At 30.3% G+C, this 24,021-nt stretch overlaps 2 protein-coding genes across 2 annotated transcripts in view; one reads left to right on the forward strand and one right to left on the reverse strand.

Moving 5' to 3' along the window:
- The first annotated feature begins 2,727 nt into the window (after nucleotides 1-2,727).
- LOC129969661 (protein arginine N-methyltransferase 3-like) overlaps nucleotides 2,728-24,021 on the forward strand; it is a 42,374-nt gene continuing 21,080 nt past the window's right edge. The window contains exon 1 of the mRNA XM_056084317.1: nucleotides 2,728-2,861. The gene's annotated coding sequence lies outside the window, so the exon portion shown is untranslated. The remainder of the gene's footprint in view (nucleotides 2,862-24,021) is intronic.
- Nucleotides 5,763-22,837, reverse strand: LOC129968214 (outer dense fiber protein 3-like). Its single transcript, XM_056082068.1, has 7 exons — nucleotides 22,724-22,837; nucleotides 20,122-20,251; nucleotides 16,467-16,524; nucleotides 10,589-10,836; nucleotides 8,801-8,913; nucleotides 7,187-7,327; nucleotides 5,763-5,855 (listed from the first exon to the last, which is right to left on the reverse strand). Exons 1-7 carry the CDS (start codon nucleotides 22,835-22,837, stop codon nucleotides 5,763-5,765), a joined length of 897 nt encoding a protein of 298 aa, XP_055938043.1.

The following is a 24,021-nucleotide window of genomic DNA, read 5'->3' on the forward strand; positions in this document are numbered from 1 at the left end:
TAAAATAGGCTCAACAAAAATAAAATCAGTGGGAGTAGTCTTCCCAAAACTTTCTCGCATATTCTGTAATAAAGGTTTCATACTAGAGAACGCCTTGCATAGCCTTTGAATATAATAATTACGAAGTATTTTTTGGCTTGGATTTAGCATTTTTACTGAAAATTTTGTGTCATTCTTGGCGAATATTTTAGCTACTAATCCCTGATATGGGGTTAATAGTGCTCAAAAGTCAAATGTGTGTTTTAGATATGTTTTTTTTCGACTGATTGGAACAAAGATTTGACAAAAAACTGCACTTGTAGTCATAAAATCCTGTACCAAATTTGATATATTTAAGTCATTGTTTTTTTAATTATCGCGTTCACATGTTTCTGAAAGTACAGACTGACAGACAACCAACCCAATGTTAAATTTGTTTCAAAATTTGACAGACAGTTGTCTACAGTATAAATGCTAAATCGGTTCACTGAATCTTATCTATCTAGCTCTGTTCGTTTTGTAGTTATCGTGGTAACTTATATTTGAAAAACAGGACAGACAAACTTCTTCTGAACATATTTTAGTCAAAATTTGATAGAAATCTGTAAATTCTGTATAAAACCTTGTACCAAATTTCATCCGTCTAGATTAAAGCGTTTTGTGTAATCTTTGTCACATACGGATAGATGGACATATTCCAAAAATGAGTTCTTCGGACTCAAATAGATCTAAAGCTTGGAGATTCGTCAAAATCTCGAGTTCAAGCTTTTTGAAGATTACTATGCTTTCTCTGTATTACGTGTACTAGAAAGTAATTAAAGATAAGGTAAATTTTTCTGCGTTTTTGAAATTTGCAAAACATAAATCTATAATGATAATTCCCAATTCTTTCTCTAAAACGTTTGATTCTGTTCTGGTAGAAAATAGAAATAGCGTAATCAGAACAAAATCAAAAATATAGAAAATTTTTAAGACATGAAATATTGTTCTTTTTCCTGCGATTACTTCATTTGGCTAGTAGCATCCGAAATCTAAATAAAGAAAGAGTGAGGCTTCTAATTTTTTGTCAAGATTTAATAAAAGAATATCCAATCTCGTCTGAAAAAGATGCTGTCAATGTTTAAGGTTCCTTGTGAAAGGCTTGCCCATCAACGAACTCCTTTGTTATGTTAAAGAAGAGATTGAATTTTATCTGTATATAAAATCTCAATGGTTATTCGGGATCCTTTAGCCTGAAGCTGAATTTTGATCAAGGTCAACGGTAAATTGTGGTTATAGATCGTTAAAAAGGCAAAATATTTGTTAAAAAATCGTTTATCTTCTTTGAAGGACTACAACAATTGATCAATACTTGATAAAGGAGACTTGACAGTATAATAGCCATCATGGCTGTTTCTTCCGGCGTAAAATTTTCTTTGCTCTTTATTTACTTTTTTCAAGTATTTATGCAGGATATAATAGAAAGAGAATTCTGTTTTTCTGTGTTAGGGATCGTTAAATATCTATTTATAATACAGAGAAAAATGGCTTGTGTTTATGTGCAAGATGGCTTTCTTCAAGATATTCTTTCGATTACTATATTTTAGAACTATTTAATTTCTTACTTTTATACTTCAGAGGGCGAAAAACCTGTATCACAAAAAGATTATTCAAAATTTTTAATTCGAAATTAATTTATTAAAAATTAAATTAGATGTTGGCCTTTTCCCACGATATCTCCCTAAATATATTTTACAAAAATTTCTTTCAATTTTAGATCATTTTTAAAATACTTATACCATTAAATACCAGTTGTTTTATGCAAATATTTATTTCGAAAATCTTTCTACGGTATATGCCTAAGTATATATCACAAAAATTTGTTTGAATTTTGCATAATTTTTTAATTTTTAAAATGTTATATTAATAGTACCAATTTATTTATTATGAAAATTATTACTGAAGTTTGATGAAATGAAATTCAAACTGATTTCATTATTGTATTAAATATTTAATGACATGATTTCCTACCGTCGCTAAAAACTAACGAAGAAGAGTTCTACAAATTATCGGCACAGTTTGCAGGAGGAATTGAAAAGGGAAATTATTTTAATTCGGAAGATAAAGTTTTATTTAAAATAAATTGCCGAGGCATTAAATTTTTTAATAACACTGTGATTTCATGAGATTTGACTTTATTAGGAAGCTCATGTACACAATTAATAGAAAATGTGAAAATAAAAAAGGCTTTATGTCTGTTATGATTTGATTCTTCAAAATGCTTCGGTGAGAGAATCGCGAATGTCAAGTTATTTATGTAGAGACTTAATTGAAATTAAACATGTTCGGCGTTTTTATAAAATGACGTCACTTTCAGATGTCGCTACTAATTTATCGTTTGGCTATCTTACATTAAATTAAATAGAATCTTTAGTTTGTTTTATTAATTTATTTTATTTTATTTATTATTTATATTATTTTATTTATTTTTCTTTATTATTATATTATTTTTAATTTCTAATTTTTAATTAAATGGTTTAGCGCCACAAAGAATCACAAGAATATCGTTTGGTTTTTGTGTTTTTTTAGAACTTTTTTGCAATTTAATTGTCGTTCTCTTGTAGTAATCAAATTATGTTAATTCTTTTAACATAATTTGTAAACAACTTTAACTGCACTCTTTCGAATTCTTCCGAAATATTCCAATAATAGAACTTGTGATCGAATTACTTGCTGCTAGTTATTTGTTATTTTCAATTACTCCAACGTAGTGAAAACATGAAAACGAAAAGATTAACGTGAAAACTCAACCAATGAACAAGGTGAATGTCAAAGGGGCATGATAAGATTTATATTTTCTTCTTGGAATTGATAGAAATCTGCACAGTGATCACCATCATTCAGTAAGTTATTAAATTTTTTGTGTAATTTATTTATTTAATAAGACCAAAAAACATGAATTTAGAAAACTTTAAGTCAAAGAAAATGTTGACGCTTTCAAATGAAAAGAAAATGTATATACTACGATATAAAAACGCAAGTTAAAATCCTGTTTTAAGATTTATGTCTGAAGAAAGTTTCTTTTTAAAACTTTATGTCAGCGAAATTGAAAAGCGTGTGCTTGAATGTTTGATGGATAAGTTTGAATTTCATCGCATTGAAAATAGTTACAAATTGTATATTACATTTTTTAAATAATTAAAAATAACGAAAAGATTGTACAAAAAAAGAAATTAGTATCATTGAAAGTTGTTTTTTTTAAGTCTTAAAGTAATGCCAAAAAGAAAATTGTGAGATCTATAATTTTGGAAGACATGGTTCTCATTTTTCTTAGTAAAGTCTTGGCGAATATCCATTTGGCAATAGTTAAGTCTATTTTCGTGCCCGATTAAAGTTTGTTTGACACTTATTTCTTGATTTTTGTCCATTTGATATTTTGCTGACGCAATTAAAATCACGATGTAGGTATAAATAAAAGAACTAAAAAATACCAGCATAGCACAATGTGAGGTGGCAATGATAGCAACATTTAAAAGGAAAATTCATAATAGAATGAATTAAAATAAAATTATGTACGAGTCATCGTCGCGATCAAGATCTCAAACAAATCTGAAATTGGAATTCAGAGAAATTGCCCATCATTTATAATTTGGCAAATCAATCAATCGAACTTTCTAGAAGTTTCCCCGTATCTCCAGAACCAAGCCTCAAGACCTCACATTTTTGAAACAAGTATTTGGCTCCAGATTTAATTTTTTAAATTTCCAAAAATGTCGCCAAATCAAAATTGCTGCAACTATATTCAGATATGACTAAAAATATATTATTTCCATTCAGTCTTAATAGATAATAAGTCATTCAGTCTTTATATATAATACCCATTTAAGAAAATTATTCGTAACTTTATTTTGACACATTTTTGTTCAGAATAATAGAAGAAAAAAAGAAAATGAATATGATTTCAAAAGCGACTTCGTTTTTTAAGAATTTTCTCCAAAATTAATATTATCTTATATTCGAACGCCATATCTTATCTCTACTGCCTAGCTTTCATGTCCACATTAGTTTTGTCCATTACTGCATTTAATAAAAGTGTTATAAAAAAACTTAAGAGAAAAGTTAAAAACCTTTTTTCTTCTTTAAAAACATTAGAAGCCATTACAAGAAAATAAGATTTAATAAAAATGGATAAATTTTAAATTTTGATTGAATTGATTGAAATTTTAGCGATTAATACCAGGAACTTAGCAATAAGCATTGACAATCGAGTTCGAATTTTAGACGTGCTATTTCCCCCTCTCCCCCCAAATGGAACCGAAATTTCACAAAAAACACCAGTTTTAGTAACAAGATGGCATAGTGAATTTTGTTTATTTAAATCATTGTGTTTTTGAGTTATCACTTTTACATATTCTTGAAAGCACAATCATGCAACATTTTCATGGATATTATTCGAAATTTGATAGATATCTCCTTTTAAATGATAATATTTGGGACAACTGGTAATCATCTAACTCTCTTCATTTAGTGGTTTAGTGTTAATTAATAATCAGACAACCGGACAGACTTCGTCTGAAAAGATTTCGCTCAAGATTTGATAGAAACCTACATTGTTGATGCAAAGACCACTTTTCACCTATTGAAACCAATTAAAGTTTTAGCAACAAGATCTTATATTCTTTTATCTAAATAATGTGTTTTTGAGTTATCGCATTTACATTCTTCTGAAAATACTGATAGACAGACCGTTAACCCCTTGACGGATTATGTTGCAAATTCGATGTAGATCTACAATTTAGATATTAAACATGCCCACCAAATTTTATCTATATGACTTTTTACAATTTGTAATTATAACTTGCACTAAGAAAATCGGACAGATTGATTTTCCTTGAATGGATTTCTTTCAAAATATGATAGAAATCTACAAATTTGTTGTAAAGAACACACGCCACATTTCATTAGTTCAGAACAAAGTTCTTGAGTTATTTTTGTTACAGAGAGACAAACATAATACCAAAAATATGACTTTCGAACAGAGGGAGATTGGGAAAGTAAAAATTTGTCAGAATCTCGAATTCGAATTTCAGTAATTTTTCAATACTTTATGTTTAGTATACAAGAAAGTATAAAAATTTTCAAATTTAGAAAAGAATTTTATGGTAAATAAATCGATGTTATAAAAATACATTTTTTTTTTAATTTTAAAGATAAATAAAAATTAAATTTGTGCTATAGTATCTGCAAAAATTCAAAAATTTGCTTAATCTTTAATTATTTATAGCTCTAAAGGAAACGGCCAGTTCTGTAAAGCGCTGAAACACATACTCACGCACAAACATTTCCTTTTATAAATATAGATAGGCTATTGGCTCTATAACATGCTTGCTTTCTTTAGTTATATGAAATGTGTCTATCAGCCATTTTACTAAATACGTGTGTTTGCATTTAATATTGGCTGTAAAAATTCTAAGATATTTATTTTTATAAATCAGAATTGCGATTTTAATGACGGCATCATAAAATCGGAAGCGTATTTAAAACTCATTCAACCATGTAAATCAAAAAATTAAATAAAATTGTTCTAAAAAGAAATATTTATTAAAAAAGAGGAAACAATTTATTATCCTAGCTATTGATAGTAACAGAGAGCCCTGGAATGATTTTTCATAATGATCTGTACAGCAAATGGAAGCTTTCATCAAAATACAGAAATTCTAAAGACTATAAAAAACTATTCGCTTAGTTTGGCTTCTTGATCTTCGTGTATTAATATCGCTACTGTGCTAATTTTACTACTCATATCAGTCACCAGGAGCAAATGCTTGAAAAGCTTTGTACGGGCTATGTCGAATTCCAAATGTGAAGCGAGGCGTTGCAGGTTTGTGAAATTTTACCTAAATAAGAAAAAAGAAAAGAGATGATTAATTGGGAAGGGATGAAATCATAAGAGTTTAAAAACACTACTTTATTTGGATCTTCTAAAAGGAGAAAAGGATATATCTGTCCAAAAAAACCTGAGGATAAAATAAAATCGTAAAAGATTAAGAATGGAACTCATTTAGTTTCTTCTTGTAGTTATAACAAGTATACTTTATATTGATCGCCTGAGTCTAGAATATGAAACAGATTTACAATTTTGATGCCATGACTATACATCAAATTATATTTATCTAACTAGCTGTTAGATTTCATTATCATGCTCACACGCAAACGGATGGAAGGAAAGACAAATAAACATAATCTCAAATTAGTTTTTTTTCGTACTTCTAAAACGTTAAAGACCCATCAAAATCGTGGTGAATTTTTTATTTTTTTTTGATTATCAAAAAATTTTCTCTTTATATGCATCATCTACAAAAACGGAACCAGCGGGAGTTCTCTTCCCAAAACTTTCTTGTATACTCTCTCATAATGTCATCTCTGAGAAAGCTTTGAATGGCAGTGGCGTACAATAGTTACGAAATATTCTTTTGCGTGAATTTAGCATTTTTAATGAATTTAGTGTGCGATCCTTAGCTAGTTATTTGGTTATTAATCACTGGTATGCGGTTAATAGCATACAAAAATTGAATTTGTGTTTTATACGCATTTTTCCAACCAATTGAAAGCAAAATTTGGCGGAGAACTACAATTGTTGTCATAGAATCACCTATTAAATTTGATATATTTAAGTCATTGAATTTTTGAATTATCGCGTTTACATATTCCTGAAAGTATAAACCGACAGACGATCAACCCCTGTTTTGATTTCGCTCAAAATTTGGTAAGCGTCTTTATTAAAGATAATATGTGTACCTAATTTTATCTGGCCAATTCTCTTCTTTTTGTAGTTATCGTATTAACTTATATCCAAACAGACGGACAGACAGACTGCCTTTGAAATTATTTTGCTCAAAATTTGATAGAAATCTAAAAATTTGATTTTAAGCCTGTATACCAAATTTCATCCGTTTACCTCAAAGCGTTGAATTGTCTTTTTCATAGACAGATAGACATTTCCCAAAAAAGTGTTTTTCGAACTTCAAATTAATTTGATATGTTGCAAATGGTCACATATTGCCAACGAAAATACGAATAATAATAACAATCTTTTAACATCTTTTATCTGATAATTAATGGTGTGAAAACGCAAGTGAGAATTAATGTGATGTTCCAATTATTGATATTCGATTCTGCAAAACTTATATCTAAATATCTATGGAAAATGTGTGGGAAAAAATTTTACCATATGCAAGTCGTTTGAAGCAGGACCAGGTGTTGCAGTTCCAATCCTCTGAGACAGTGTCTTCAATCCCATCGTATAAGCAGGAGGCTTTTGTTTAGTGACATTCGTAGAAGGTAGCTGATAAGCTGCAGGGCCTGGATTCTACGACGACAGAAAGAAATTAAATAAATAATATGTATGTTTATATTTAAAAGCAATATCAAGTTTAGCTCTTAAAAGTTTCAAAACTCTAATTAAAAACATGATTACATAGTATGATAGTATTTTAGTTTTAAATCGCCTTTATTTGTTTCATTGTTTAAACTAGTGGCTTTCGGCGATCAGATGGTTCGATGGAAATATTGGATTATGTTTAATTTCAATTAAAACCTTTTATGCATAACTTGTTATTCGTAGTTATCTCAATAAAGAATTTTTTTTAAAAAAAAACTGCGTTCATTTAGTAGTCATAAATCTATTTTGTGAACTGTTTATAGACCGTTGATTAAGTCCACTGATAGGATCATACCATTAAAAATATTATTATCCAATGAATTATTTTAACTGCACATTCGCAGCATTAAACTAAGGAATAAAATTCCGAGGTAAGATATTTAATAAGGCAATGAAAAGGATTTAAATTTTATGACAGCAATGAAAACTATTATGTCCAATATTAACAAAAAAATTAGTTTTATAAGGCAGTGGATGAAATCGAGAATGTATTTTGGACATTTTACTCCACAAGTGTGCATGTATGTATGTGTGTGTGTGTGTGTGTGGATGGTTGTACAAAACACATCGTTAGACCTAGAACTACCAAATATGGTACAGATAAACTTTGGATGTAAAATATGCACAACTAAGAAAATATTTTTAATTTTAAATAGAATTATAATTAATCAAAAAATAAGCGAAATTTATTTCTGTTTATTGTCGTTTCTTTTCCATGATTTCCAAAAACGTAGCTAAAATTTTTATGCCATTTCAAAACTTCAAAATTTTTCTTTTTAATGATATAATTTAATTGTCTTTCAAATTTCCCGGAATCTTGGCATTTTTTAAAAATAATTTTTGCTAAATTTTCAACAATAGTTTACTCTGTTACACTAAAATTCAAACCATTTTTATTTTTTCAACAAATATTTAACTGGAAATTTTCTTTCACTGTTGAAAGCCAAGAAATAAGAATTCTTATTAATATCTGCATAATTGCCACAACAAAAAAGAAAATTAAATTACAGTATCGCGAAAGTTGGATGAACCGACAATTAAGTTTTTCAACACGATGGTGTCATGAAATAGATTGTTTCATATATACATTGAATTAGTATTATCCTATTAATTTAAAACTGTCACATTTTGATATTGGATAATATTTTAGGTGAATCGTTAGTATTAAGTTATGAAGTGATATTTAATCAAAGGTAAACATAAATAAAATTCCCGGCAAACCAAATGACCGCAAAAAGATTGAAAAATAATATTAAAAAATTCAAAATTCCAAAAAGCATTATAAGATAATTTAATAAGTATCATTAGGAAGACAGAAACCAAATTTTACTATACTTTAAAACTAAATATGCTATTGAGTTTTTAAAACTATAAAAACAATGACAAAAAAAATTAAACAACCAATTGAGGTATTCCAGTTTTATCCAGTCTTTCTCCTATGACATACTGTGGACCGCCACCATATGGTGCTTTTCTGGAGCCCATGCATTCTGGTAAGGTATATCTGTCGGGAGCTAAGAGCATGAGAAAGGTATAATTAGAATAAATAAATGAGCATACACACTATAATGGAGAGTATTAATTAATGTGCAAACTATCTTCAGTTTCTACCAAAAGCGTTCCCACACATTAAAATGTAAAAAGAATGAGCTGTAGTCTGAGATTTTAATTCGAAGTCCGTTATTTTTTTCATAGGGAATCATATGTGTATATGTGTGTGTGATTTGTTTCACGTCTTAGAGAAAAACATCGGTTTTACTTTATTTTATTTTATAAAAATGGAAGTACAAAAGGTGGGAATAAAGTGCATCAGTAAAGTGATGGAACATCGAAACATTTTATGATAAATTCATAAATAAAATTATTGTCAATCACTTTTTTTTTATTTTTATGTTTTGGTGCCATTTTAAAATCGTTTGACTTTGATCTTTGCCTACTTATTTCTCTAGTTCTTTTTATTATTTTAAATAGCTTTTAATTCATATAACAAGCAGTATTAGAAAAGTATATATTTTTTAGCCGCAACATTAGTAATTTAATGGGCATATCGCTAAATTAATAAATTTTTTCTATTCTAGAATGTAGTATGTGATTAAACGCTTTAAAGAATAAAATCAAATGGAAAACGAAGTAAAAAAAAAGATCATCCAAAAAATTAACTCAAAATAATAAGAAATTTATAGTTAATACATTTGCAAAAAATTCACTTTTGAATGTTTTAAAGATTTTTGTAGAGTTTATCAAAATGCTTTTCTACTGTGTCATCTAAAATTGTTCGATGAGTTAACAGACCAGCTGGAATACATGGCTATTCAGAATGAAAAAAAATTATTGTCTGTGAGAAAACAAATAAACCCGAAACATATAGAAATTATGCCTTATTTGTGGATAAAAGCAAATCAAAATTTTTTTTTTCTGATCACTGTCGACTACTTTCTTTCAAGAGGGAATCGGAAATGTTTTATATTCTTTGTTTTTAGAGTCTATCGGAGTTAATATTGAAAAAACTGATCCTCGTAGCATTATGACGAAATGCAAGTGTTCATTTTGAACGTCTGCTTTTCGACGAATTGTGATATAAATCTAATTTCCATTATTCTTGAATTTTTTTTCTAATTTGGCACCTTGCCGAATCATTGAAAAGGAAAAATAAGTGCGATAGATTTGTTCGTACATCAAAAGTACGCAATCGATTGCAAAAAAATAAACACTTCCATTTTTAAATATAAATTGTTAAGAAATGGAATGCTGGAAGTAAGGATTTTAGACCCAATTCTTAAAATTTTTCGAAAAATCTATTTAAAAATTGTGAAGTCTAATTCAAAATTCAATAAATTAAATGAAGGACTAAGAATTTTTTCTTTAAAATGAAAATCGTTTGTTCACTTTAATGGAGCATGACTTTTTTTTCTTGCAAGTATGAGAACAGATGCTATAAGCAAATACGTAATGAAAAATCTTCCAAAACAACACAAAATATTCAATAAAGACATTTTTTACATTGAATTTTTAAATACCGGCTTTAAAATGCATTAAATTAAATCACTCTTATATCTACATTTGTATAAGAATTTAATGGTTGTAAGTACCATAAATTTGTCTGGACATCACAGCCACTCATACACACACAAACAAATAAACACTTCCTTTTATAAATATAGATTATTTAAGAATGCAAGAACAGTTTACCTGGACTGTTAAAAGGCCTGGCGAAGTCGTGGAAAAATTGCATCGTGTATGCGGGTGCTCTGCTAAAGACTATTCCATCGCTGTCCCCTCTGTGATATTTAGCAGGTCCGGGTGACTCAAATGGTTTCATGCCTTTGATCTTTTCGCCAATTTTCGGAGCGTGACATACATCCTTGCCTTTATTTGTTAAAGTCCTAGTATCATATTTCGCCGATCCTGGCGCGCAAGAATAGAAATGTCGCATATCTCTGTAAAAAAAAATCGCGTTAATGGAAACAAATATTATTGAGAGAAATTTTAATGAATTCTATAAATTCTTTTTAAAATCATTTTTGTTACAATCAGAAAGTGTAGACACGTAATGCATACAAAAAATAAGCATTATAAATGATTTTTAAGACCAACGAATTTTAACTTGATGACCGAATACATATTTATTTATTACTAACACATGGCTTATTTCAGTTCCCACTTTCATACAGCATGGTGAAGCAACTATTAGTATAAAACGACCTTTGTCACAGTATTTGTGCTATGAAAATATTTGCTAAGAACTTTTTTGATTCCTCGTATACAAAGGGAAAGGAATAAAATCTTCAAAGAATTCGAACTCGAGAATTTGAGGAGTCTCCAAGAACCAGGCCTCTCTGAGTTCGAAAAACAACTTTTTGGGATAACAGGGTGCGGCGAAAAAACTCGGAGAAAGTTATTGCATCATAGAATAGAAGTTAGCTAATTTCTTTTTGTGTTCATTTCTTTTTGTCTACCATTTCAATTATAAAATATTTTATAATATATCTCTTAGTTTACATGCTGCTTCTTTTTTTTCAATTCCTACTATTAGTTCATACTCTCCCTATTTTATATATATATATATATATATATATATATATATATATATATATATATATATATATATATATATATATATATATATATATATATATATTTATATAGGGAGAATTTGTCTAGTAATTTCTATTTGGCCGCCAAATCCGTCGCTAAATGGTCGCCAAGCTCTGAGATTACTGACGCAACACCCGATCATAAATAATATAAGATAAATATAAATAATATAAAAAAATAATTAGAAATTCAATTTCAAAAAAAATTTTATATGTTACTTGACGTAATTTTTCGTTCATTATATAATTTCAAATATAAATTCATTAATTAAATTTAATTAATTTTTAATACTTTAAATAGAGTCGCCAAGATAAAAAATAGCCACTAAATATTGTAATTCTGTCATATGTATATACATATTCATATTAATTGTAATTATTTAATAGAAAATAATTAAAATAAAAAAAAATTTTGCTGACCTGAATATGAATTGACTTAAAAATTTATATATATATATATAGTACTCGTTTTACAATGCCATGCAAAAGACCTACTATTTTAGAGTTGTTTAAGCAAGGAAAACGACAGTGTAAAAACAGTGTCTCATGCAATCTGCCGTTTCAAAGAGCTTTGCAATGATGGCTGGTGTCCAGGAAGTGAACAAAAATGTATGGTAAACACTTTCAATAATAATAAGGTCATCAAAAAGCGAGCTCAATGAAATACGATTGATTCCATGAGAAAGATCGCTTGGAAATGGAAATAAGAGACCGATCAGTGCAGCGAATGGTAAAATCAGAGCTTGAACCGAAGCCTTACAAGTTCCAAAAAGTTCCGCTTATCACTGAAGAAAAGAAACTCGTGTGGCTCCAAAGATGTCTAAAACTTTTGAGACGGGCCTGCAAGTCAAGCTGGGAGAGATTCCTTTTCGCTAAGAAGAGGCATTTTTCTCCCCAACTAGCTCATAACCCATAAAGATGGAATCTGGTCTGTAGACTCTCCAAGCACCTCGGCATTTGTTGAGCATCGCCAATATCCAAAGTTGGTCATGGTCTGGGGAGAAATTTATGCAAGCGGCAAAGCATCTCTGGTTTTTGTGGATGAGGATGCTAAAATAATTCAAAAAGTGTACCAAAAATAATTTAAAAAGTGTGTCTGAAAGCTGTTGTTCTTCCGTGGGCCAAAAAGTGCTTCGACAATGTAAACTAGACTTTTCACCACTCTCCGCACCAGCTCATAAGGCCAAAAAGACACAAGACTGGTGCAAAGCGTATTTTTCGGACGCGCTATGATCTGAAGATTGGATACAGTATTCGCCAAATTTCAATCCCATGGATTACAGTGTATGGTCTGTTTTGGAGTCTAGGACTTGCACTAAACCACAAAGAAGGTTGAATTCTTTAAAACAATCGCTTCGGCGAGAATAGGATGGATTAAAGGAAGAAAACTTGCTACCCATCGCTGAAAATTTCAATAAGCATTTGTGCCTCTGCATCGCTGTAAAAGGCGACCACTTTGAAACAAATTAAATTTGTTTATTAGCAAAAGTCTACTCTTATTATTATTCGTTATATTTTGTTAATTTATTTATTTTAAATAAAATTATATTAAAAATTGTTTGCCCGAGTTTTTCGGCTGCACCCTGTATATCTGCCTGGAAACGCAATAACTCAAAAAAATTCTTCAGCAAGGTTTTTGAAATGAAATGATGAATAATGTATGATTTTTCCACAAAATTCGTAGATTCCTGTCAAATTTTGAACGAAATCCATCATGAGGAGGTCTATCTGTCCGGTTGTCCAAGTACAAAAGAACACAATAGCATCAAATTGTAAAGAGGCATGTAGATAAAATTTTGTACATAGGTTCAACATCTAAATGTTAGATCCATCCATTTAGATCAAAATCCAACAAGAGGTCGATTGTCTGTCTGTTTGCGGATATTTTCGAATGTCATCGTTTGTCGATGCACATAAATTCATTGACATTGATAAATGAAATTTAGCACTGTTCCTGTGATTGCAATTGTAATTCAGTGCCAAATTTTGATTTCAGTCGGTTGGAAAAAGGACATCGAAAATATATATTCGATTTTTTAACACTTTTGCATAAATTTCATGTCGACAATTAATCGTTAAAATAATCGCCTAAGATCGGACACTAAATTCGTAAAAATACTAGATTCACGCCATAGATCGAAGTTTTCATAACTATTGTTCACTGATGCCATGCAATAATTGCACTAGTTTTATTCTTTCCTTACCTTATTACGACCTACTAGCTTTATTACAAGCTTTCTTTACCATTACACATGATCCTATTATATGAGATTCAAAAATATTAGAGCGTTCGGGACATTCACTGTACTTTCCATGGCTCATTATTTTTGGGGGTAAAGTTGGGGGGAGAGGGCGATATAACACCTTTATTAGAGAATTTGAGCGAACCTATTGGATATATCACTCCTGCTTATTTTATTTCTGTATGGAGTAGGTATTACTAAAATTAATATGACAGAAAATTAAAGCATCCCAATGTGAAATTTAACGGTACATTTAAAGAAAATATATCATTACTTGTTCAATTTAAATTTCTAAAGTGCATGGACCAATCATAAACAGCAAATAAATACTTGCACGGATTATGCAAGAGCCTGTCCTACATGCAAAATGCAAGGACATTTTCTAAAAATTATTGGTACCAACTTAAACAGCACTGATGACAATTCAGGCACACGTGATACATTTCACATACTGATCCTAGTTTAGTTTTGGAGTCCATTGTTCATATCGCAACAGAATAAAGTATGTGAATTAAAGAGCATCTTCAGACAAGACATTATAAAAATAAAAATGGTTATTTAGATTTGTAAGGTGTGATAATCCCATTACGGTTAAATCAAGCAAGTGCCAAGAGTTATTGTAATTTATTGCTTGTAATTTCGTAGCTACAAATTACTGGAATATATTAAATCAGACAATAATAGGAACACATATTTTCTGCATGTTTAATAAAAATAATTGTCTAGAATTAAACAGAATGGCCAATTAATCTTAGAATAGAACAGTGTCGTGAACAATCAAAAGAGATATGGAATCACTTTATTGTCCGCTCTGATTTTAGCACATTAATGTAGCATAAGTTAGTACAGCATGATATATTTTGTAAGCACAGAAAATAAACAAAACTTTATTTATAACTGGCAGGAGTGGTTTTCCCCAAATTTTCTCGCATACTCACTAATCCCAAAGAACGTCTTACATACATGTCTTACATGACATTACCGTACAATAGTTACGAAATATCAACCTTTGACATAAGTTTAGCAGCTTTTCTGAATTCACTGGACCATTTCTTGGCGATTATCCCTACCATGCTTTCAATAGTATCCAAAAATAGAATTTGTATTTAAAAGACAATTATTCAACCGATAGAAACAAAATTTTGACACAAAATTATACTTGTTGTAGTCACAAAATTCCATACCAAATTTGATATATGTAAGTCATTGCGTTTTTGAGTTATCACGTTTGCATGTTTCTGAAATTGTAGACCGACAGATTTTGCAACTCTTTGTTAGATTCGACTCAAACTTTGAAAAGTGCCTGCGCTATGGATGTTAAATCTATGTAAACGAGTTTTATCTCGCTAGCTCTCTTCGTTTCGTAGTTATCGTCTCAACTCATAGCCGAACAACCGGACAGACGAACTTCTTCTGAGCAGATTTTGCTCAAAATTTGATAAAAAATCTACAACGTTGGTGTAAATACCGTATACCTAATTTTGACTGTCTAGTTCAAAGCTTTTTTGAGTTTTGTCACAGACAGACAAGCATTTTCCAAAATATGTTTTTTGGAACTCGAGGAGGTCTAAACCGTGGATACTCGTCAAAATCTCGAATTCGGAATTTTTGAGGATTATAATACTTTATCTATACTATGCATACGAGAAAGTAAAAATTTATATTAATAAATGCTTTCGAAATTGTAAGCTGATACCTTAGAGATGAGGATTCGCGAATCTTGTAGTTTTAAAAGGAATATCTTCTTTAAGGTCTTAATTGTCTTAAGCAACTTATTTACCAAATATATATATATATATATATATTGTGTGTGTGTGTGTGCGTGCGTGCGTGCGTTTATATTTTTGTGTTTCTGTTCATATTTTGATTCGATTCACTTACGCGAAATTTATAATCGTTGCCATTAATGTGTAACTAATTTGCCACCGTAATTTCTTAAAAAATATAATAAAATTACCGAAAGATCGTTATTGAGAACAACAATATAATAATTTCCAGGATACGGTCAAATTATAAAAATAGGCAAAAATAGTTTTTTTAAACTCATGCTGACTATCACGCAGCCAGTTTAGAGTGTTCTTAATTCGACTGGGAAATTCAAAAAATTCTCAACGCAAATCCAAGCTTCAAGAACAGAAAATATTAAACAATCATTAAAATTTGAGTTTAAAATTATCTGAGTTTCTAAGAAACTTTCTTTATATATTGTAGCGTATTAAAGTTAAAGTAAGTTCTTATCCATAAATGCGAAAGCTTGCTCATGGTAAGCACATAAGAATTGTTTTATTTTCCCATGTTGACTTTGAAATGTTCACAGGAATACATATATGTAGTTATATCTCTTAATCTAATTTAAAACATCATTAATTTCCGAATTTTTATCTTAATTTATCCCACATTAATTTCATTCTAAAATGTTCTCTTACTTCCTGATCCAATTCCCGTTTTTTATTTTGCTATTCTTAACTCGCGCTCTAGAAAACTGATGACATCAGCATTTTTTTCACGCTCTGAGTGAAAGGATAAAAAAATCCCTTATTCTTACAACATTGGAATGTCAAAGAAATCCGTATCAAAATCTCATAGTAAATTCACTGAAGGAAAAAATTCGGTCTCTTTTGTTCTTGTGTCGCGATGTAGGTTGATGCATCTTTTACATTGTTTGTTTCTTGTATAAATGATGCCTCCAGGAATGAAATAAATCGAATCTAAATTTTCAAAAGTGTTTACCTTTCTCCTATCTTATAAGCAGGAGCTCTTATTCTTCGAGGGTCATGATCTTGATCACCTAAATAAAAAAGACAAGTCAAAATATATGAAAATGAATTTCATTTGTACAAACGAATTTATTGCAAACTGTTTCATTTGTTTAGAAAAAAAATGGTATAAAGAGGAAACCTTTAATGCTTATTTCTAATCATCTAAGCAATTTTTTGAGGTTTCGAACGAGTAAATTTATTCCAATCACAGTTTCTACTTTATTCTAAACTGAAAAATTAAAAAATGGCAGGCAATCTAGACTTGAATAGACAGTTATTAAGATAAACGAATTAATTTTTACCTTAAAAATTGGATTTTCAGTTTTAGCTCCTAAATAAGAGATTCCTAAATACGAAACTAGGAATTACAAAAATTTATAATGTGTAAGTTAGAAAAAATGGAAGTTTACCAATTAAATTTTAAAATGTTGCTAATAGAAGTTCTATGATAAGGAAATAAATAAGTAAATATCAGGAGAAGGTAGGCGTCACAAAATCACATATCAATTTTGATAAATTTAAGTTATTGTATTTTTTTTTTTTTTTTTAGTTATTGCATTTGTATGCTTCTGTAAGTCCAAAGTCAGACGTTCCAGTTCAAGCGACAATCAAATCTTTGTTGCATTTGGCTCAAAATTTGATGGTGTCTACACTACAGATGTGTGTAGATCTGTCGTGTAGACAAAAATCTGTGACCGAATGTTATCCACCAAAATCTCTTCATTCTATAGCTATCCTGTTAACTTATATCCGTACAGTCGGACTGACAGATTTAATCTGAACGTATTTTATTCAAAATTTGACATAAATCTACGATTTTGGTGTAAGGACCATATACAAAATTTCATCTTGCTTAAAGCGTTTTTGTTGTTATGTCTGTCTGCATGTAAGTTTTGCCACATGCAGACAGACATAATATCAATAATGTGGGAGTTTTTTTTAGCTCAAGGAGGTCTAAAATATGAAGATTCGTAAAAATCTCGAAATCTCGAGTTCGAATTTTTTGACGATTACAATACTTTCTCTATACTTCATACACGATAAATAAAAAAAACTCAAAAAAGAAAGTACTAGCAATAAAATTTAATTTTTTTAAACCTCAATGTACATACAAAAAAAACGCTAAACGCTTAAGTCGTGACGCAGAATTCACCTTTATTTCTTACAATCGGATGGCAATAATCAAATGTAAACAAATTGATATGCGAACTTTCAAACTGTTTCATTGAACGTTTTATCGTTACACTTAATTCAACACTTCGTTAATTAATGGAGTTTAAAAATAAATGATATAATTTAAAAACTTAGCAATTTGTGTAAATGTAATTTAAGTCGCAATTTCAGCATCTAAAGTGTAGATCCTTATGAAACGTTTGTACTAAGTTTGTTAAAGGACGCATAGTTTATCAATCTGTACCTCCACACGCATATATACCCTGCGATATGACTAAAAAACGCAATGGTTTAAATGCATGAAATTTGATATGTGATTTTGAGATTACAACTGTAATTCTGTCAAATTTTGGTTTCAATCGGTGAAATAAAAGGTGTCCAAAATATGTATTCGGCTTTTTTGGTACAAGTGTGTTAACTGCATACCAGCGATTAATCGCCAAAAAAGAAAAAGATCCCTCGGTAATAGGTTCTTTTTGTATCTACCAATCGCCAAAGGCATATGATTAAAGTACAAGTACTGTGTGTGTGTGTGTGTGTGTGTGTGTGTGTGTGTGTGTGTGTGTGTGTGTGTGTGTGTGTGTGTGTGTGTGTGTGTCTGTGCGTGTGTGTGTGTGTGTGTGTGTGTGTCTGTGCGTGTGTGTGTGTGTGTGTGTGTGTGTGTGTGTGTGTGTTCAATAATCAGGTGTGAGAAGGAAAATAAAAATCTAGATTCTCCAGAAAGACCTGCTGGTTTAATTTTATTGTTATCGTATTCATGTTCATTTCAACAGACGGATTCTCTGTAAATCCATTTCGTTCAAATTTAATAGAAATCGACAAATTGTGTGTAAAATCGTACATCAAATATCGTCCATCTAATCAAAGCGTTTTGAAGTCATAATCTTCATAGACAGATATAATTCCAAAAATGTGTTTATTGGACTTAAGAATAGATTCGTGTAAATATCGTATTTGAATGATTTGACGATCTCTATATTTTATCTTTGTATACTTCGTTTACCAGAAAGTAAAAACTGTAATGATTCCTGGTGTCGCAAATATTTAATCAATGAAAATAACGAAAATAAAAAGAAAGTACCATTATGTCAAAAGTTCTTAGCTCAAAATTACTTTACGAATAATTCCGGCAATAATTTATGAAAATATTTAAATGATCTCCCCATTAAAATCGAATCATAAAAAGAAAATTTGTAACATGGTTAAATCATAGTGCTAAGAAATATGTTTGTTTGTATTTTTAGATAAAGATGGGAGAGAGTAATCTGCCCTATAGAAAGTGTCAATTGTCTGATTTGTACATCTTTTCAGAATAACTTATATACACATTTGTATGTTACACATTTTGATACTTACTTATTAATTGCAGGCCACTGGCAAAATTAAATATTAACCGCATGCCATTGACAACCAAATTTTAGTTACGAAATATTTACCGTCTTTGAAAATTAACCGTTGACAAGGAATTAATATTTTTACGAATCTATAATGTTCTTGCCTGCACAGTTCTTTCCAACGTAGGAAAGAAAGTGAATGAAACGTTTTATGAAAGTCTATTGGATGCTGATCGGATGCTGGATCATTGATCCCCGGGATAAATCTGGTGACCATTTAATGACTTGACAACGAATTTGGCGACAAAATGGAAGATACTAAAATCTTCAAGAATTTTGGCGTATGACCAATAGAAAGCGAATTAAGTTAGATTGTTCGTGAACCTTCTGTGTCCTGCTCCGGCAGTTATAAAAGGCCAACAGACCAAGCAGAAGTTGATTGTATAATTATTCAGAGTTGAGACAACGACGAATTAGTTGGATCAGTCCCATGAAGCGTAAGCATTGAGTGGAGCTCAAGCAATTAATGGATTGAGAATTACCCCTTTCGCCGAATCTTGGAGTTTACTGTTGAAGTAGTGAATCGGCAGTTGGATACAGTTAAAGCGAAAAGACAGTGGAGAATAGCAGAGGTTTGGATAGATTTTAGTGAACATCTACGTGAATTCTATCTTCTTGCTGAATTCTGTCTGGCCACTTTGTTGTTGTTTACTACCAATTACTACTTATGGCCTGCTTTGTTCTAAGTGTTCTACTGTATATTGCTTGTGTGCGTCTCTGCTGCGCTTTATGTTCTGAGTATTCATGTCATCTTGTTAATAAATAACTAATTGAGGCCTGCTGACGTTGTCACCATACACCCATTAGAGAGAACTAGTCGATTTTAGCGGAATTTTGTACATAGTAATATATAAGTACCCATATTTTCATTGACTAAACAACATTTGCGGCATCATGATCCTATGAAATTTTTGTCTTTCTTAATGTCTATAATCCTCTGAGTTTGATTCAAAAATATCTGAATACTCTGTATGCTTTTTAAGAATTTGCTTAAATTGTACTAGTTAATAATGATTTTAAATCTAGATCAAACCGATCATTATCAAAAAATTACATTACCAATGGCGGTCGGTAAATTAACGATAGCTGGTCCAGGTCCCTTGTTGGTAGCAGCCACCTCACGCTTAGGTTTCGTGGGTCTCCACTCACCTTGATAGACATAGTAACTGAGATAGTCCTTATTACCAGGCTAAAAGATCAATCGAGCCATAATCATCGAAAATGATTAGAAATGATTTAGGAAACAAATATTACAAAGAGTTATCCTAACTATGCCCAATTATTTTGTAGCTATGATTCTATCAACAATTATAAATACTTTTACAAATAAGTGTATTTACTAATGCAACCAATACATTGATACACTCAGCTTCTGACTTTATTTTCATACATATGTTCTCACTTCAGTGAATTTTATCAGCTTTAATATCCTCCTACACAGCATTTAAAATGAGTTAATGAGGAATATATAAGTTATTATAATTTGAATGTGTGCAAATTGAATGGCATTTGACGTTAATAGGCCTCAATAGTTGGCAAGCTGAAATTTGGTATCGACGTCCCAATGATTTGACGATTTGCTGTTGGATTCTGACAATTTATTGTCTGTAATTCGGTTAACAAAAGCCTGCTAAATGAATAATTAAGTATTCATTGTTTTAGTTACCTTGATATTTATAGAAAAGTAAAAAAAACTTTTATTTTGAAGTACATCAAAAATCTTACACCTTAACTTTATGAATAAAAGAATGGAATCAATTTCTGTTTCGCATCGATATTGTCAAAATTAATAAGAATAGTGAGTTAATAATGTACAAATTGAAGGCATTCTAGTTTCTGCCAAAATTTTAATATTTTGTCTATACCAAATATAGGGGAGGGGGGCATTTTTAGTCTATTAAGCCTCATCCCAATACAAAAATTTCTTATTCGTCTCTAAACCATTTATTAAAATTCTTTGTAGTTTTCTATAAGAAGCATGAATATGAAAAAAAATAATAATAATGTAGTGATTGGATTTTGAAGCGTTAGGAAATAAACGTTCATAGATGGCGCTAGACAACTAGCGCGAGTGTAATTCAAAGAGTGATGTCATTCAAGTGTTGGCTCTTGGAAGAGAAGGAGTTACTGAGCAGAGTAACTCAAACGAATCTGAAATAAATCTGTTAAGTTTTCTATTTGCCTATTTATTGAAAGCACTCACGAACCAGCCACGACAAATAAGTTTCTTTAAATGTACGAAATTCGCAAAATAAAGTCAGATAGAGAAAATTTCGGTAGTATTAAATTTCCCAAACATACAGACTTTTATAAACTGAAATATATATACCCATACGATTCTTTGATAAGCAATGAAATCGCTCACTAAGAAATTCCCTATTAGCATAAGATATTGTACGATCATGGCCTCTGGCTAGGTCGAAGTATTTATTGCTGGCATCCATTCTCACTCGATGTTTTGAATGCCGGCCAGTGTCGGAAAGATATCGTAACAATGTTGTTCGGCATTTTGCTCTAAGAAGACACAATCTTGAATTCACTTTAAGAAAGAAGATCTATGATATTTTTTCATGAAGAAAATCATAAATGTGAGAATTTTTCTCCTCGTTTTTGCAGTTACTTCTCTCAGTTGATGATTGAATTCAGCATTTGAATTTTTTTATACCGCATACCTGAATTAACGCTATTATAATTTAATATATTATGTTTTCTTCCCGAATATTATTTTTTTTTAAAATCCCTTCAGTGAATCGTAGTTATAACTCCCTTCTTCACCAAGTTGGCGATAAGGCACCAAAGCTGGCAACCCCCGTTTGCTCTAGTCTAGGACTTCTCCGAAAAACTCGGCGCAAGCTCGTGGTAAGCGAGTTGGCGACTTTTGAAAAGTGCGCCAAACAGGGGGTTAAAAGAAGATCGCACCAGTCCCTTTTTAGGAATTGATTCTTTTCTGAAAAATGTTGTTAAGTAATATTGTTGATATGATTTACCTTCAAATCCGATATAAAATGTCATTGCTTGAAAATTGTGAATAAAGAAATAATTAATTGTATGTCGATATTTGTATTAATTGTACGTCGAGATTTAATTGCATGTCGATATTTGTATTAATTGTATGTCGATATTTGTATTAATTGTAGGTCGATATTTGTATTAATTGTATGTCGATATTTGTATTAATTGTATGTCGAGAATTAATTGCATGTCGATATTTCACAGTCGTTCCTCTATAAAGAGGATGATTTATTAAACACTGCATTGATGCCATATTTAAAGATATAGAAATTTTGATAATGGCTACGAATTCAAATATCTCCGATTATCCATATTCCGTTGTAACTGGGTATGTTTTCTATAGGAAAATGTTAAAATATGTCACTAAATTAAAAAATAAATAAATAAGCAGGCAGTGCGTTATTTTGTAAACAAAAAAGTTGAGCAATATATTAGCTTTGATTGGACTTAAGATTAATATACGGTCCCTAAAGTTGAAATATTTTTTGCCAAATATATTCCTATCAGTTTTTTATAAACTTTAAAAAACGTTTATTACCATTTTTTGTAAATAATCAAAATGGCTAGCTTTTGGCGTGCTTTTTGAAGGTTAGCAAGATTTTGTCATGCCGGCAAGAAACCAGACACTAATCTTAAGTCTAACCATTACCTTTATATATTCCTCCCCGTGCTGGTGTTTGTCTGTATGGCTTTTATCGTCTATATTCTCGCCATTCTCTGCTTCAGTTTTATCATGTTCATCGTCATCTTTCTTTTCAACCATTTTGAGTTTGATGTTTTTCTTTTCTTTAGAATATTTGTTGCTTTTTCTATTAAAAATATATATATATTCCTGTGGTCTATTGCAAAAAATACGCCTATTTTTCTCTGAATCTCAGCTTTTAATTTTGAAGCGAATTTTTATGAAAGCTACATGAAAAATTTTGACGGTAATTTGATGTTTATTTAAAAATACAATCTGTAGTTTCCTGATTACCAGGCACGTGACTCATGAACTCCTAGTAGAAAAATAAGTTTTTGCGTATGTTGTTTCTCGTGAAAAAGCAAACCGGCCAATACTGTCTACGTTAATACAAATTAATGTGACTGTTGAAGTGCTTTTTTCCCTTTAAAGTTTGGATTTCAGTCTCTTAAGAAGAAACAATTTTTATAGAGAGATTAATCAGAGTAATTCTTCCCGTGAACTTTCAACTGAAAACTGACATAAGAGCTTCGGTTAAAAATTTGATGGAATTTATCAAATGATATAACAAAAAAAAAAATTCCTAATTATATACTTCTAATCCAAAAAGATATTTTTATGTCAAATGTGATAGATTGCATTTGCATTACAAAGTCTTGCGGATGTTTGTCTTCGATTTTCATGTACATTTCCTCAAAAATTGACACGTTTCGTGTTAAGCTTGTAATAGATTGACAACAAGAAAATTGAAAAAACTCTTTTTAATTCATTAACTGTTTGCTTGACTGTATAATTTTTATCTTACTAGTTTTATATGCGAGTTCGCAAATTGTACAGACTAAGTCGATGGCAAAGGATACCGACGTGCTCTGATTGGTTTAAGCCTTGGCATCTTTTTGGCAATTTTTTGCCAAAAACATGCCATACCGAAATATATTTTTATAAAAATAAATAAAATATGTGAATTTATCCCCCCCCCCTATTTTTTTTAGTTTACATGTAATATTAATCTGGAACACATATACAGTAGAAAAGATCAAATCCTGAAACCTAAATTCGGGAAATATAAAAATTAAAATTTATTAAAAATATTTTTGTGTGTGTTTCTTCTTAATATGATTTTGATATAACTAAAAAAATGAGCTACGAAATAACATATTCCGTTAAAGCTTACATATTTATACGTTTTGGGCATTAAGTAATCATCTTCCCATATGTAGTTGATGGGAAAGTAACAAACGTTCAGCAACAAGTTTCAATGACTG

Source organism: Argiope bruennichi, chromosome 5, assembly GCF_947563725.1.
Source record: "Argiope bruennichi chromosome 5, qqArgBrue1.1, whole genome shotgun sequence".
In the NCBI taxonomy this organism is placed as follows: domain Eukaryota; kingdom Metazoa; phylum Arthropoda; class Arachnida; order Araneae; family Araneidae; genus Argiope; species Argiope bruennichi.

Excerpts from the sequence above, each read along its gene's own strand:
- LOC129968214 (XM_056082068.1), bottom strand. The coding sequence starts at position 22,837 with ATGGTTGAAAAGAAAGATGACGATGAACATGATAAAACTGAAGCAGAG. Across the intron at positions 16,525-20,121 it reads TAATTTACCGACCGCCATTG|GTGATCAAGATCATGACCCT; the intron begins GTAATGTAATTT and ends TTTTTTATTTAG. Across the intron at positions 7,328-8,800 it reads AAACTGGAATACCTCAATTG|AATCCAGGCCCTGCAGCTTA; the intron begins GTTGTTTAATTT and ends CTGTCGTCGTAG.